Here is a 15,649-nt window from a genome sequence, read left to right as displayed (position 1 = left end):
AACAAGATGCGTTTCAAAAAGAAAAATGAAACGTTTCAGTTTCATTTTTTAAGAGTAGGCAGTGGTCTGTGGGACCACTGTTAGCTCTTTAAAAATTTTTTTGCAACCATTCACATAGGGTGAACGGTTCCCTGGGGCCCCTTCCCGTTTACGACTGGCTTACCGCCTACTTGCAGTAGGCAGTATAATGCGAATGCATTGCAACCGCATTTCGGTCACGAAACATTCATACATGCCCCTTGACTGGCTATTAGGAAGGGACGCCCTTAACATGCTCCTTCCTAATACTGAGTCGAAACCCTATTTTTCGCAAAATAGGGTTGTACATGTCAATAGGCTATTAAGCAGTCGCAAATTACCTGATTCTCTGTTTGTGGCCGCTAAAATCTTTTGTACATGTGGCCTTTGATGTGTAATATTGCTTACCACACTATTACACAACAAACACCGGAGCCGCTAATTGTAAACTAGACAAGAATGGGCCTCTAAACATCAACAGGCGGCCTGAATTAGAAACACATATAATAGTTTACAAAAAGAGAAATGACCTAATATTACTGCTCATACATTTTTCCATTGATACATTTTTTTAAAGCAACCAATTATGACAAGGTGGCACAGTCTAGGGATATGCCCAATTCCCACTCATAAGTACACATTTCACCCTAATGCAGAATTGCAGAGTCCAATGACCACACCAACAAAGGCTATTATAGCATATATTACAATCACTACTTCTGATGAGTCGGTTATCTTTAAGGGTCCATCTCAATGTGAGAGTCAAATGCACATGGGAATCCAGCACCTCTCCAGGAAAAGGCTGAAAGAGTTATGAAAAATGAGAAACATGTCAACTATATTTCCCAGATAATTAAAACTCATAACTCTTCTCTGAAGTTGTTCCATTATATACGCAAACTGGAAATACTTGGAGTATAGTTGCAATAATACAGTGGGTGAGTTTCAGCCCTTGGGTATGGTCCCTAGTTTAAAGACAGAAGGCAGAGATGATCCTTTGGCTACAGTATCAAAGATAGTAGAGCAACAAACGTTTGCTGGGCATGTATTATCAATAAAAAAAAAAACTTTGACCATCTGCTGCCATGGGTTCAAATTTTAAAAACGTATCAACAATTACTCCAGCTTTGTTGATATTACCTGTATCTACACCATCTGATCTCAAAATCTTCACTGTGAAGCTTGATTTTAGTTTGTTACAGGAGGCCAAAATTGAAGTACAGCTGCAAAACCGTCCCCCAGTGCTAAAACCGGCCGCCACGGCCTCTAAACCGGTCACCACCCCTCCAGCCCACTGGAGAAACGCCAGGTGACCTCTACAGCCAGTCCGGCCCTGGTGGCTATGAAGGTGACATCAAGGAGTTAGGCTTATATTCTACAAAGAACTAAAGGCCTGTACACGACTGACAGGGTTGCCTTGAACCAGAGGCCAGTGTTGAGTGATTGTGCATTTAAAGAGGGATGGTGTAGGAGAGTAGGATCTGCTTATTTTGGTTACCCTCACTTTTTGCTGGTGTTTCACTGTTTTTTTTTACTTTAGTCTGGCTGAGGCCCTGCTATCCAGGACCCCAACCTAGCTGCTTCCTCTCTAAAATGATTGCTTGTACTTTAGGTACACTCCAGTTTGGTTACCGGGGTACCCTTGTGAGACCCTAATACATGGTACCTTAGGTACCCCAGAGGCTTACCAGGGGCTGCAGCATGTATTATGCCACCCCTGGGAAGCCTTCCAAAATGACACCACAGGACTGCTACTGCAGCCTGGGTAAGGTGGTGCATGCACCCCTTACTAAGATAGAGGTTACCTATATCTACCTTAAATCACTAACACATATACATCGATCAGTCATTCCTGTGGCAGGCCTTATTAATCCTGAAGGCAGAGTGCTTGGTTTTGTGTGAGAGGGTGCCCATGCATGAGCTAGGCCCCTCTGCAGCTTTCGGAGCCTATTCGCTGAGGCTGTTCTGTGATGCAGCCAGACCATATACTCTTAAGTGCATTATATCCACACGGTAAATGCTAACTTTGGAATGGCTGCATGGCAACATGTTGTGTTTGGTGTCAAACACTTTGGTATCCTAACCCCCCCCCCTTCCCCGCCAGTCCCGGCGGCGGGGGTAGAATTCCACCCTTCTAGAGGGAGAGACATGTACACACTGGTCTAACCGGTAATAGTTTAAAAGAACCCGAGCATCACAAAATGGATGCTGCAGCCACAGACATGGGTCTGACCTCCTGCTGCTGGATGAAACTCCAGCAGGAGAGGCCTGGACAATAGGTTTCCTGTCACAGGGAGGTGTAACCACCTCCCAGACAGGGTTTGGTGTATGTGGGGGCACTCAGAGAGTGAGGTTTTGAGTTTGTTGAGGAGAGAGCATCAGCAACTTACTGAATGGGTCTTTGCAATGGCAGGTACTAAGAAATCTTACTTTAAGTTGTGACCTTCAAGGTGGCATATATATCAGCAGTTTATTTATTCAGTCATTTACAGGCCTTTATTTCATAGGGAAGTAGGCCAACACCCTATGTTTCTATTTGCTCCAGAATGAGTAGCAGCTTCCTAAAAATATCCTATTCTAAGTTTACTTTGTACTTGAGAGTCTCTCAAAGCTTGCTCACTTGGGAACACTGCTTGGAGGTGGTTTCACTGGTGCTGTCAGTGTGGTTTCTGATCAGCCTACCTTAGCTAAGAAACACTGATAGATGGAGTTGCATTTGTTACATTACATGGTTGCAAAAGATAAGAGATTTTTGTGAATTAATACTTAATATCCTACATACACATAGAAGACCTAGCACAGTACAGCAAAAAAACATGGTTTGAGTTTATGAATTCCCTGATCATATGAACATGCCTCTTCATAAAGCTTATTCTATGTGGTTTATATCTTCACATTGCTTTTTGTTTTCCTGGAGTAAGTCACAGATTGATCAGTTAACTGAGGGAAGTGTAGTGGTTTGGGGTATAGTATTTTGATACTTACCTCTGAGTGTTAATGTTCCAAATATGAACTTTAGGGAGGAAAGACCCTTTTCGCAGTCCTCTATTCCCTCTCATGGATGTCAGAACATGCACTCTCCATCAAGGGCCCCAATTCCTAGTTTGTGGATGAACCCTGATCCCTTCACAGACAGGAGTTTACAAGGACAGCCAATCAGAGATGTGCAATAATTTTTTCACGACCTATAGTTTTCCCCTAACAGTTTTCAGCAGTCCAACCCTGCGAAAATGTCTTTGGGAAAAACGTGGGATAAAAGCCAAAACATGCAGATAAAGATGAAATCTGCATGGGGATCCTCAATTTATCGTGCAAAACTCGAAAGAGGAGGTGTTACACCTGCAACTGCTTGCACAAATTATAAGAACTGCATGTGGTTCATTACATTTGTATCTATGTTCTCAACACCAAAGATCAATGCATGTTTTATCAATGTGTTTTGTTTGTGAGTTATGGATTAAGGCACAGCTACTCGAACAGCAAATTTAACCGAATAATGCCAAAATTGTGTTTCTCTTTCTCTCCAGGGTTTGTGAATGATTCAGTTACTAAATGTATAGTAGCGTTACGTTTGACGGTGGTCGTTAAAGTCAGCAATTGTGTGCAATTTGAAAGCCACTCAAATGACCTCCCTTGCAATGGAAAAGGAAAATGTACCACAAAGCCGGCTGAGGTAAAGCTAAGTCTTGATATGTGTTGATTTTAAAAGACTTTGCAGAATTACTTTATCCTTAAATGTAAACTTTGACTCATCCTGTTTTCCTAGATTAATTTGCTATACATTATAATATCATGATTTACAACGGGAATGGTTTACAATTCTGTAGATGGACACTTGCCAGTGACCTCTCCAAGTTTTTGATTGTTTTCTCATTACTGTAATGTAGGCATGTATAAAGTACGTATGTTAGTGTAAACTTTTCAAATGTAGTAACAATTTAGTCCCCGATTGCAGTGGGGTGTATAACCCCTTTGTGTTTGCACCCAAAAATAGTCAGATACAAATTCGTGCCAGACGCGTTTCGGGAACAGTGTTCCCTTCTTTAATGGCGAAATCTCCTTTGTGGCAAACAATGTATCCTGCGCGTTATAGGTTCCCAGAGACCCGCCCCAGTGGGCAGAGCCAATCCCTTGGCATTATGGTCCTGGTTGTGCAGAGGCTGTATCCTTCTGTGAGGGAAAGTTTGCACAAAGTCAGTAAAAAATAAAACCACAGTGGGCTGATGTAATCACAAGGCCTCACATGCCGTCCTTTCTGCGGTCAGCTGCAACGCCGCTCCCGTTGTACTGACAAAACCACCTTGGTTGCATCACGGGCCCGCTTCACTCGCGGTGGGCGTCTCTCGCGGCTAGGCTCAGCCGCTCTTATCCAGTCTCTTAGGTAGCCCCAAAGAAAGACGCGGTTCAGTGCGTAAAATATTGCATTCATTTAATTGCTGGCAGCAACTTGCAGGTAAGGACACTGGTGGTTACATCACGGTTCGTGCCAAGATTCGTGCCAGATGCGTTTCGGGAACAGCGTTCCCTTCTTCAATGGCGAAATCTCCTTTGTGGCAAACAATGTATCCTGTGTGTTATAAGTTCCCAGAGACCTGCCCCAGTGGGCAGAGCCAATCCCTTGGCATTATGGTCCTGGTAGTGCAGGGGCTGTGTCCTTCTGTGAGGGAAAGTTTGCACAAAGTCAGTAAAAAAATAAAACCACAGTGGGCTGATGTAATCACAAGGCCTCACATGCCGTCCTTTGTGCGGTCAGCTGCGACGCCGCTCACGTTGTACTGACGAAACCACCTTGGTTGTTATTTCCAATGTATACATTTTCTATATACATACATATGAGGGACAGGAAACAACTTCTTTCACCCTTAGAGATACTGACCTTTCCAAACACATAACGTGTTTCATATATCCGTTTCACATCCAGCCATGTAAAAACAGCTTCTACACCATGTACTCCATTTAAAATGCATAATACATTAAATTGGTTGGAGTCCTTAATTCAAAAGAAACTTACAGTACCGATCTCCCTGGATTCTCAGAGGCATATCACAGCTCTTCATTACATAAGGGAGAACCCCCCAAGTTGATCCTCCATAAATATATATGTGTCATTTGTGTAGCTACTTCATGATGTTGCAACACTTACAAAATGTGACGCTGGCTCCTCTGTGTGGTTCTAACGTTTCCATCGCAGGCTGGGGTTGGACTCTGTTTATGGTAAGTGCTGTCAGTAGACTCCATGAAATCACATCTATATTAGGTGGGTTTTCAAGCATTGATGGGATGTGAGTTTCATGGGTGAGACCAGAGGGCAGTACCAGTGCATGTCCTTTGCCCGAAGCTTGTAACTCTGTGGTAGCCATTTGGTGGATGCAAGTGCTGTTGGGTGTCTTAGTATCCAACTCATTGAATGTACTTGTTGCTATTGTCTTAAGAGCCCTGTCAGTAGTCAGCTGTGTGATACTAACCTCAAAAAATGTCATGAACTACAAGTTGAAAAAAAATACTTTAAAAAGTTGAGAATTGTCTGAGGGAGGCTGGCTGAATTCCTCTACTGTTTTTGTTTATTGGTGTTGGCAGCATTTACCATGTTTGTTCCATGGTTAAGATTAGCTTGACTCTTTTAACATCTTCAATACTTGGGGAATTGAACTAAAACTCCAGGGTACTTGTGACATTGTCCTTAAGTATACCAAACTAAAGATTGATTGAACATTACAGAGTTATAAAGTGTGCGTATATTTGATCATTTTCTGTGCATTTCTGTGCACGGTCTTTTCTCTCTTAGATCTCACAAACCAAGTAGTACCCTATTTCTGTGATCATCTCCAATTTTTCGAAACTTTATAACCTAGAGAGAAGTATAAATCAACCGGTTTTGAAACATGCTGATGCTATTCATGTGATACAGCAGATGAACTGCTCTGAAACAAACACTGGAATGTGCACGCGCTCTATTACTATGTGATGATCTATATAAAGGAAAGTGCCCTAATGTAGGCGGTGCCCACTTTAAGACCATAAATATAAAATGTTATTGCCTAGCAGGGTGAATTATAATCCAGTGAAGAAAAAGGTACTTTTGTGTTATATCAGCTGCCAAGCTTAAATATCCTCATTGTGTATGTAGAACCGGTCATAGCATCTTCCTATGAGGGGGGGGGGCGGGGGGGGGGGGTGAGCTAGCTCTGTGTCTTATAGAAATTTGAAGAACCCCTCTGTGTTACTGTGTGAAGTTAAGAGGTCAGGTCTGGTGATTGTTCTAAACTAGGGGGGAGTGTTTCAAAATATTGTGTGATACATGGGATTCTGCAATCCCTGTATTAAGAAAACAACTCCAGGTTCTTTGTAATCTGCGCCTTGTAACATATCCAGTTGCCTATTATAAAGAAATCATGTAGCCATTTATAACTTATTACAGTTGAATTCTGACATCACGTGCCTGCAGCCAGAGCCTCCAGCTGAGGAGGAAGGCAGGACAAGTGTCAGAGCAAAGAAAAAACACTTTTTTCTTATTCTCTGGTTGTATAGTGGCAACCATAAAGAAGATATTTATGGCAACATATTTATTTTTTGCACTTATGGAAAAGTTAGAATCTTTCTGCATGTTTCTAAACATTCCGAGCTAATGTGCCTTTTTAAAAACGAAAAAAAAACCTGACTTGTTTTAAACTGTTTCTAATTTAATTTTGCACTAGAAATTCTATTTTTATTCTTCATATTTTGAACATGCTCTCTTTTTCCTATGAAAGAGCTACGCACCAAGGATTTTAGTGGTTTGTGGAGAAAGGCAATGATGTGACCCCATAATTTAAAGAAGAAGGTACTCTCTGTAGTACCTGACAAAGATATTGCAAGCCCCTCTGAGCTCCATAACTTTATAAAGGAACTCAGCCTATGGCCTCTTTCCTCCACCTGGTCATGGAACTCGTAGGTGACGTGCAATAGACTTACAATGTACGAAAGGGGGTACTTTATCCCATAATTACTGACATTGAAGGATAATCCATTGGTGTAATTTCACAAATCTTCTTATTACAGATATGTTTTTCTTTTCAAACCTTAAAGCAAAAAGGAGTTAACACTCTGCAATTGCATGGTCAAATGTTCTTTATTTGTATGCAATTCTAAATTAATTCATTGATGTTCACAGTTCAATATGGATCTTCTGCAAATCGACCATTGCGCACTCGTAAATAAATTCAGTGATGCTCACAATGTTATATAAAATTCCAGTGGTCTCACCATTACATTTTATATGTTAGTGCAATGGTGTTGATATCTAGCTCTCAACCTCAGTTATGTTTACATCTACCAAATGCAATTTCTTTCTTTCACTCTCATCTTACGTGTATTTCGCTTGCTCTTATCCAGATATTTTAGTCCTTTTTGGGTTGCTTTTCAGGTATTTGTTTTTCAGGCCTTGTGGCATAAACACACATAAGATTCCGCATTCCAATGAATTGTGAACAAATATGGCCATGCAATCTTCTATGACAAATAGGTAGAAAAGACACTGAATGCTGAAATTGTTTGATTTAATTATACTAGTGATATTACATTTACCCAACCATACAGTTCCAGGCCACTGGGAGCCATTGATGAGTTCTATGACCATATAGTGGCACAAGGCCGCATGCAGAGTGTCTTCATAAGTCATAGAATGCTGTCAGGACTTGTAATATTCTTTTTATGTGTGATGGGGAGGAGGGGTATATCTTAAAATATATAGTTCCTGCTGCCTCATCTGTATTTCTGTTCTTGCAAGCTCGCTTTGTGCCAAGTTTGGCACCTTTAGCCGGGCTTAGCATTTTAGCCTAAATCTACTTTGGACACTGGATTTTGAAGCCAACAATCACACACTTTAAAAATGAAACTGCATGTCCCAGGATGTATCATGCTAGTTAAAATAGCCAGGCCTGGATGAAATTGTCACAGATGTCATACTGTGGAGAAACAAATTATAAGCCGAAAACCACAACCTATCCAGAGCACAAAATGTCTTTGTGCAAAAGAAAATCAACCAATCTGCTTCTAAATACTGTTTGCTATTTGCTTTAGGATACAGCATTTGCCAATCTGAAGTGCTACTTTAATTATTGTTTTTTTTTTAACTAAACAAAGTTTTGGATTACTGCTTTTGGTTAAAATAGTATGCTGGTGTGCACTAAAATGTCTTGCATGCGTCTCTTGCTTTGAGTGCTGCAGCTTTGTTTTTTTAATACAACACAAGAGTTGAGCTCTAGGTGGCGCCAGACAGAGCCACTAAGACTTGTAACAAGGAACAATGAGATGCTTTCCTCAGAGTCTACAAGATAGAGGGTGCTCCTGCACCCAACAGCCACTCTGCTCTGGAGCAGGTGGGAGTTTATTTGTACTGCAGCTTCTGGTGCAGAAAGAGAGCTCCTGCAAATCCTTCACAATTTTTCTCACAGATTCTGAGGGAAAGTGCGGCTACCTATTGTGCCCCATGGAGAAGAGGGCAATGTGATGTCACTACTCACTTGTAATAAGCTATTGCAAGTGAGTAGTGATGTAACTTTATTTTATGGCTAACAAGTCTTTAATAAGAAAATAAAGCACTAGGAGGCTTATTTATGAGCCCTTGCCTCACATTTAAACCGCTGTTGCGTCACTTTTTGACGCTGCGTGAATAATGCGCCAGGTTGCTTCATATTTACAAAGTGACGCATCTCGGCAGATGCGTCACTTCGTAAACCCCTGTGCTACGTTATACCTGCGCCGGGTATAATGTATGCAGGGTGGGCGTCCCCCCGCATCAAAGCCCTGTAGACACTTCTAGGACGCCACTGCGTCATATCCTTACTCCTGCCTCATAGCAGACATAAGGGTGACGCAGTGCTATAATTATAGCCCTCCCCCTGAATTGCTGGAGTTGCATCACGCTTCCCATACAACTCCAGCAATGCATCAGTTTTGCGCCATCAGATACTTCAGTAATGCTGATGTATCTGTCATTCCATGCAACATGATGATAATCCACATTTGTATAGCGCACAATCACCCGTTAGGGTCTCTAGGCGCTGGGGGCCGTCGGGAAGATTAAGCAAGCTATTGCCCAGAGTCACATGGTGCTGGGCTAACCTGCCGCCGGCGCTGGGGATCAAACCGTGATCCCCAGATTCCAGCGTCAGTCGCCCTGGCCGCGGCGCCACACCTCTCCCTGTCATACAGTAATTATGATGCATCAATTGTGTCGCTAGGAGGACACACAGAGAAGTGTTGCATCGCTGCTTTGTTGTAGCGATACAACACTTCTCATAAATAAGGCCCTAGATTTAAAACACATATTATGCACTTATGTATGTTAAATAGGTGCACTCATAACCTTATTGATTATTTCCATTTTATGGTAATTTAAATATAACACTGCCATGACACTTTAATGAAAATATGAACGCACGTAGTCTAGTTTAAAAAAAATGTTGCTGAGAGATGGTAAATATAATTTCTACATACCTAAGATAATACAATTTAATAGCTGCAAATTCATGACATTTTGCAACGGACATGAGTAACAAAGCTTCTAAGATTAGGGCGAAACAGATCAAAGCATTTGTGTGTGTAGCTTTGTTATTCGCGAAATAATGTGTTGCATCATAAATAGCTTTACTTAAAAAGTAAAATTACACTAGTATGGAATAATTCTGTGTGGGAGTCAATTCCCTCCCAAGGGTAAGAAAGAGGCGTTGTGGTTTTTTCAGGGTGGTGCCACCTGTAAAGGTTGTCAACCAGCCAGAAACTCTGAAGTTTGTAGGTTTTCACAAAAACTTTGCAGGTAGCTTCGCACCTAGAAAACTGTCAGTTAATTAATTCTTTCAAAAGAAAGAGTAAATTCATGTTCTGGGATGGTAAAGAAGCAGAACAGCCTGAAAATTGGCGAAGGTGTCAAGAAAGTGGTTTCTCAAGGGAGAAAATGTTTTTTTCATTACCGAGAAGGAAGGTAGCAAATGCAAAAACACACATTTCATCATCATAAAATCGTTATTCGGTTGATAAAACAGCCATAAAAAATACAGACAAAAACATTATAAAATCATCACAAAATTTTTTACATAATATAATGATCAATAAAACATGAATATTCCTCCCAACCAAAACAGTACCTCAATTTATCAGGTCTCAGTCTAGATGCTTTTAATTTTACCATTAGGAAAAGTACACATACGACATTTCTGAATGTGTATACTTTTATACATTTTATTGCTTCTGGAAAACTGAGACATTCACGGCCTTTAGGGAGCATGCCTGTTTTTTGTGTTTCCGAACAATGTCGGAATTATTGTTCCAAACAACTAAGCAACTGTAGAAAGGGATTAGCCCTGCAAATACTTTTCATGTAGGAATTCGCGATAGGTGACAACTCTTTCCTGTTAACCACAATAAGAAAACATGGCCCTGCAGTCCCTTGGACACAAAGGACACACCGGAGCTGCTGCCTGATGAATTACTTGCACACGTCTGAGAATGTAATCTTCGAGTCACACCTAAGAACACACTCTTACAATTGTAATTGGATCAATGTGATTTGTCTCAGGATTGATGAGGCTGTCCACAGGTTTAATTCCAATGCTCAGGAGCTGTGACCTGTGGGTTGCATTTGTTGACTTGTGCAGCTAACTGATAACTCTGGATTGTGCATACACCTTAACAATTACAGCTTTCTGTCTCGTTCTAATCTGCTGTAATGTAGAGCTTTTCTACAGACCATGAATGTAAATTTGCTTTTTTTAAAGACTGTGTACATTCCATGAGGATTTAATTGAAACAGTGCTCCCCCTTACTCCCCCAGAGAATATCAGAATTAATTTTACCACCTGGATGATCTTGGGAAACTACATTGCTAATACACCTCCTAATCAAAAGTGGAAATTGAGAAACAGCTGCAGTACTTCTCAGATGAGGATTTGTGTATTGGAGTGATATAGTTTTGCATCCCATACAGATCTGTCATATAGGTATAACTAATAATTAATAGTCTGCTCTTGTGGCCATCGCTCCTGTGGCCCGTGGCCAGACTCCTCAATGTCCTGGGAAAAAGGAAAATGCCTCTACTCTGTTAGTGATAACTGGCACCTAGCAGCCATGTCTGCTAGGCAGTGACACTCCGCTCCCCAGCCCACAGACTGTGGGGTAATGTAAAATGATGAGGCCCACCTGCGGAATGTGAAGAAAGGTCCCTGAGTCTTTCAATCCTATTGATATTTATTGGGCTTTGGTGGAATGGGGTCCGTCTGAAGGGCTTGGGAGCCCTTGAAAGGTTGAGGTCCCCCTGTTCCACGAGGGCTGTGGGGGGCTGTGTTACCCCGCTGCCCACGGATCACAATGTCCACAATTTATTTTTTTCAACAAACTTTATTGGGTTTTTCATTCTTTCATCATATATTAAACATACTTTATGCATGAGTTGTACGATAATATACATTTCCTTCCTGTCACAATGTCCATTAACATGCAAGGATACAGCCCTTCTTGAGCCGACACCTCTCTACTTCATTTGTTGTGATAAAAACAGGAATAAATATGCATCTCTTGTAAGAAAGATGATCTTTTTTTGCAGGCCTTAGTGCAAAAACCTAACATATGAAGAGAGATGGCTCCTAAACCCTTTGTCTTCAGGGAATTTTCTTACCCTGATTACCCAAGAATCAAGGGTCCTAAACATTATCAAATGAGTTTTCTGACTACATATTCACATTCTTGCCTATTTATGTCTGCTTTAGGATTTACTAGTTCTCCTGAAAATTATGCAACTGATAAGATTCATTTTGGGTCAATGCTTAAAGAAAGGCCAGAGATTCTGTTCTTGTTGCTTCTCAACTCTAAAATGTACAGTAGGTGTGTTTCCTATTGGAGACGTTTTTAAACTCAATCACTCAACACCATTTGTATAGTTCAAGATGCTGATTCAATGAAGGTTCTGATCTCAGTTCATTTGTGGTAGTGGCATTATCTATAGAATCCCATAAGGCCCAATAGCACAACTCCATTTGGCAGGCACTGAACTGATGTTCTATAAATATGTGATGATGGGAGAATTAGTAGTTCAACACTGTTCAGTTGGTTTGCAATGCTGTACTGCAGTAAGGTCCTGTAAGGAGTGGTGGTCTGGGATTGCTGACTGATTTTTGCTTAGATCAAATCAACAAGAAGCAGCACTGCGGCGGCCATCTTGGGTTGGGGGGGGCTGCTCAGAGAAGCTGCACACGGTCTAGTCGTCGCAAGGACGCTAGACCGGTATTTAAAACGGGCCATGTTGACGCGCAGCGGGCACGCGCTGCGGGCTCGCCGGAGCACCGCCGGAGTCACGCCAGAGTCCAGCCCGTCTGCGCCCGTCCGCGCACGAACGGGCGCAGGGGCTGGGACGGCTGGGCATCGTCGTACGTACCCCCCCGGGGAGCTTAAATCCTTGAATAGAGGTGAGTCCATGGTGGACCAGGCGGTTTTAATGCTGCTTAAAAACCATGGTATATCCCGGAACGGTAGGTTTACGCCTGCCGTGGGTAAACATCCCACCTTAAAAATAGCTAGTCTTAATACCCGCTCGCTTCATTGCCACCATCTGGAGGTATATAACATGCTTCAGGACAGTGAGATCGATGTCCTGACTCTCTCGGAGACCTGGACGGATGAGAACTCGCTGCCGGACATCATTGCCGCAGTTCCAAGCAGATATGATGTAATGTGGCACAACCGCCCAGGGGGCTCACGGGGGGGCGGGGTAGCTATCCTCTACAGGAAGACCATGACAGTGGAAAAGCTAGTAACAGAGACGATTGACCTAGCCGATTTGATCGGGGTAAAGGTCACTGTACACAATGTGTGTTGGGTGATTTTGTCTGTCTATCGCCCGCCCAAGGCAACCCCAACCTTCTTTGACCTATTTTGTCCTATTATATCTGACTTTAGGTCAAGATATACAAAAATCCTGGTAACAGGGGATTTTAATTTACACTGGGACAAGCCCAACTGGGACTCACCCACGCGTCAGTTAGACACTTTAATGTCTGCACTGGGTTTTAAACAGGTGGTGGATGTTCCAACGCATGTGAAAGGCCACACTCTCGACCTCATGTGGACTACAGATGCTGCCCTAATATTCAGGGAGGCAGCGCCCTGTGTTTGGTCGGATCACTATTAGGTCTCGTGTGAGGTCCCCCTTAACAGTGGGGTTGTTTGCAGCCCACGTGGGTCTAGATAATCGCGGAAATGGGCTGAAGTCAACCTGTTGTCTTTGACCAAGGCTCATCTGGTACCTCCCCAGGCCTCTGAGTCGGACTGTAACCTGGACCGAGAATACTCCGATTTAACGAGATGTATGACTCGGGCGATCGATCAGATAGCGCCAGTGAGAACACAGCAAGTAAAGGGATCAGGGAAAGCTCCCTGGTTTACACCACTCTTAAGGGAAACCAAAACAAAGCTAAGGAGACTAGAAAGGTTGTGGAGGAAATCTAAGCAGGACGTAGATAGGAATATCTATAAGGCCTCCCTCCATCAATATAAAAAACTTATGATCCAAGCTAAAGCGGACTACCTTGAGTCGCGCCTAAGCAAGGCCACTAACATCCAGAAAGAAACCTTTAAAGTATTGGCCGAGCTGAGTAAAAAGCCGGACAATGCTAAGGCCCCTTTTGACTGCAACACCTTCCAGACCTACTTCCTGGAGAAGGTGAAGATCATTGTCCAAGAGATAGAGAGTGTGGCGGCAACAGGGACTGCGATTAGCCTAACATCTAAAAATGCGAGTGACTGCTCTCTTGACGTGTTCCCAGAGATGGATGCACTAATTTTGGAACAGCTGATGGGCAAAATCAAATCTGGCTCCCCAGCTGATCCGTGTCCACCTGAGATCTTTCGCATCGCGCGTCCCTTATTAGAGGAGTATATCATCTCTTTCCTCAACAGATCGCTAGACATGGGATATCTGCCGAGTGAACTTAAGGAGGCGCGGGTAAGACCCTTATTGAAAAAATTGGGGTCGGATCCTGCTGTGTTAAAGAACTACAGACCCATTTCCCAGCTCCCCTTTCTCTCAAAAATCCTTGAGCAGCATGTTCTTCAGTCCCTGTCCTGCTATCTGGAATCTCACCATCTACTCCATGATAGACAGGCAGGGTTTCGAGCCCACCACAGCACCGAGTTGGTGATGCTCTCGGTACTGGACGATCTAAGAGGTAGAGCTGACTGTAAGAAAGCGAGCGCCCTGATATTATTAGATCTATCAGCGGCGTTCGACACTGTCAGCCATGCCTTGCTCTTGGATAGACTGAAGAACTTTAGGATTAAGGGCTTGGCTTTTCAGTGGTTGGAATCCTTCCTTATAGGAAGGACCCAAAAGATACAACTGGGGGATGAAACATCTGAGGTGGGGATCTTGGAGTGTGGGGTACCGCAGGGGTCTGCCCTGTCCCCGCTTCTATTTAACCTATACCTGCAACCACTGATTGCTTCGCTAGCTGCGATGGACTGTAAAGTCTTTAACTACGCTGATGATACGCAGCTGCTGCTAAGTATAAATGACACCACGGATGCGCAACTCCAATCCCAGAACATCTTGAGGTTCACGGTGCAATGGATGACGGATAACCTTTTAAAAGTCAATCCTGACAAAACTGAGATCTTGGTTATCCCATCCATTTCTTCACCTTGGAGTGACCTCTACTGGCCCATGGAGTTGGGCCCTGCCCCAAAACCAAGCCTGGCTGTGAAAAGCTTAGGGATTAAACTGGACGCCGACCTGTCGATGGCTCCTCAGATCGCATCGGTGGTAGGCAGCTGTATTAATATCATTCGGCAACTGCGGAAGCTATCCCCTATCCTCTCAGAGCCCATGATGCGATCAATAGTGGCTGCCACCATCATTTCCAGAATCGATTATGGAAATGCTCTCTATCTTGGCCTACCGAAAACCCTTACCAACAGGCTCCAGGTTTTGATGAACGATGCTGCCCGATTGATCTTTAGACTCCCCAGGAGGTCTAAAGCCACTCCCCTATTACAAAGCCTACATTGGCTTCCAATTAAAGAGAGAGTGGAATTTAAGAGTTTGTGTACAGCTCATAAGGCAATTTACGGTAAGGCTCCGGCCTATATCAAGGAGCGCCTACAACTGTACTGTCCGGTGAGATCACTTCGGTCCTCGGACTCGCAGCTGTTGACCTGCTCTCGCTACAGGCTAGCGACGAAGGGAGGGAGAGCCTTCTCAGTACTGGTTCCCCAGTTGTGGAACAGTTTGCCTGGAGGGCTGCGCGAGGAAGGAAACCTCCTAAGATTTCGAAAGAGCTTAAAAACGCTATTGTTTAGGAGAAGCCTGAGCATAGCATAATCTAAATGCTGCTCTTTGCTCTGACTTTGTTATGTTGTTGTCCTGTACCATCTTTTCCTGGCGCTTAGAGACCTGCAGGTGATTAGGCGCGGTATAAAATTAAAATAACAATAACAATAACAATAACAATAACAAGGAATGAAACTTAATATAATTACATTTTCTGCTTGACCATAATGAGAAACACATTAACACATTCAACACATAACCTTGTAATGTTTCAGAACACATCCTTTCAGCTGAAGAAGCTATAGAACAATGTTACTTTACACCTGCAGCTGAATT

General features: G+C 42.9%; 1 protein-coding gene across 1 annotated transcript in view; it reads left to right on the top strand.

The window, feature by feature from the left end:
- Positions 1–15,649, top strand: part of DNER (delta/notch like EGF repeat containing) — a 1,147,135-nt gene that overhangs the window by 555,809 nt on the left and 575,677 nt on the right. Inside the window, exon 5 of the mRNA XM_078668148.1 lies at positions 3,546–3,691. Coding sequence (XP_078524274.1) covers positions 3,546–3,691 — 146 coding nt within the window. The remainder of the gene's footprint in view (positions 1–3,545; positions 3,692–15,649) is intronic.

Source organism: Lissotriton helveticus, chromosome 11 (genome assembly GCF_964261635.1).
Source record: "Lissotriton helveticus chromosome 11, aLisHel1.1, whole genome shotgun sequence".
In the NCBI taxonomy this organism is placed as follows: domain Eukaryota; kingdom Metazoa; phylum Chordata; class Amphibia; order Caudata; family Salamandridae; genus Lissotriton; species Lissotriton helveticus.
This window is presented reverse-complemented; position numbering and strand designations above follow the sequence as displayed.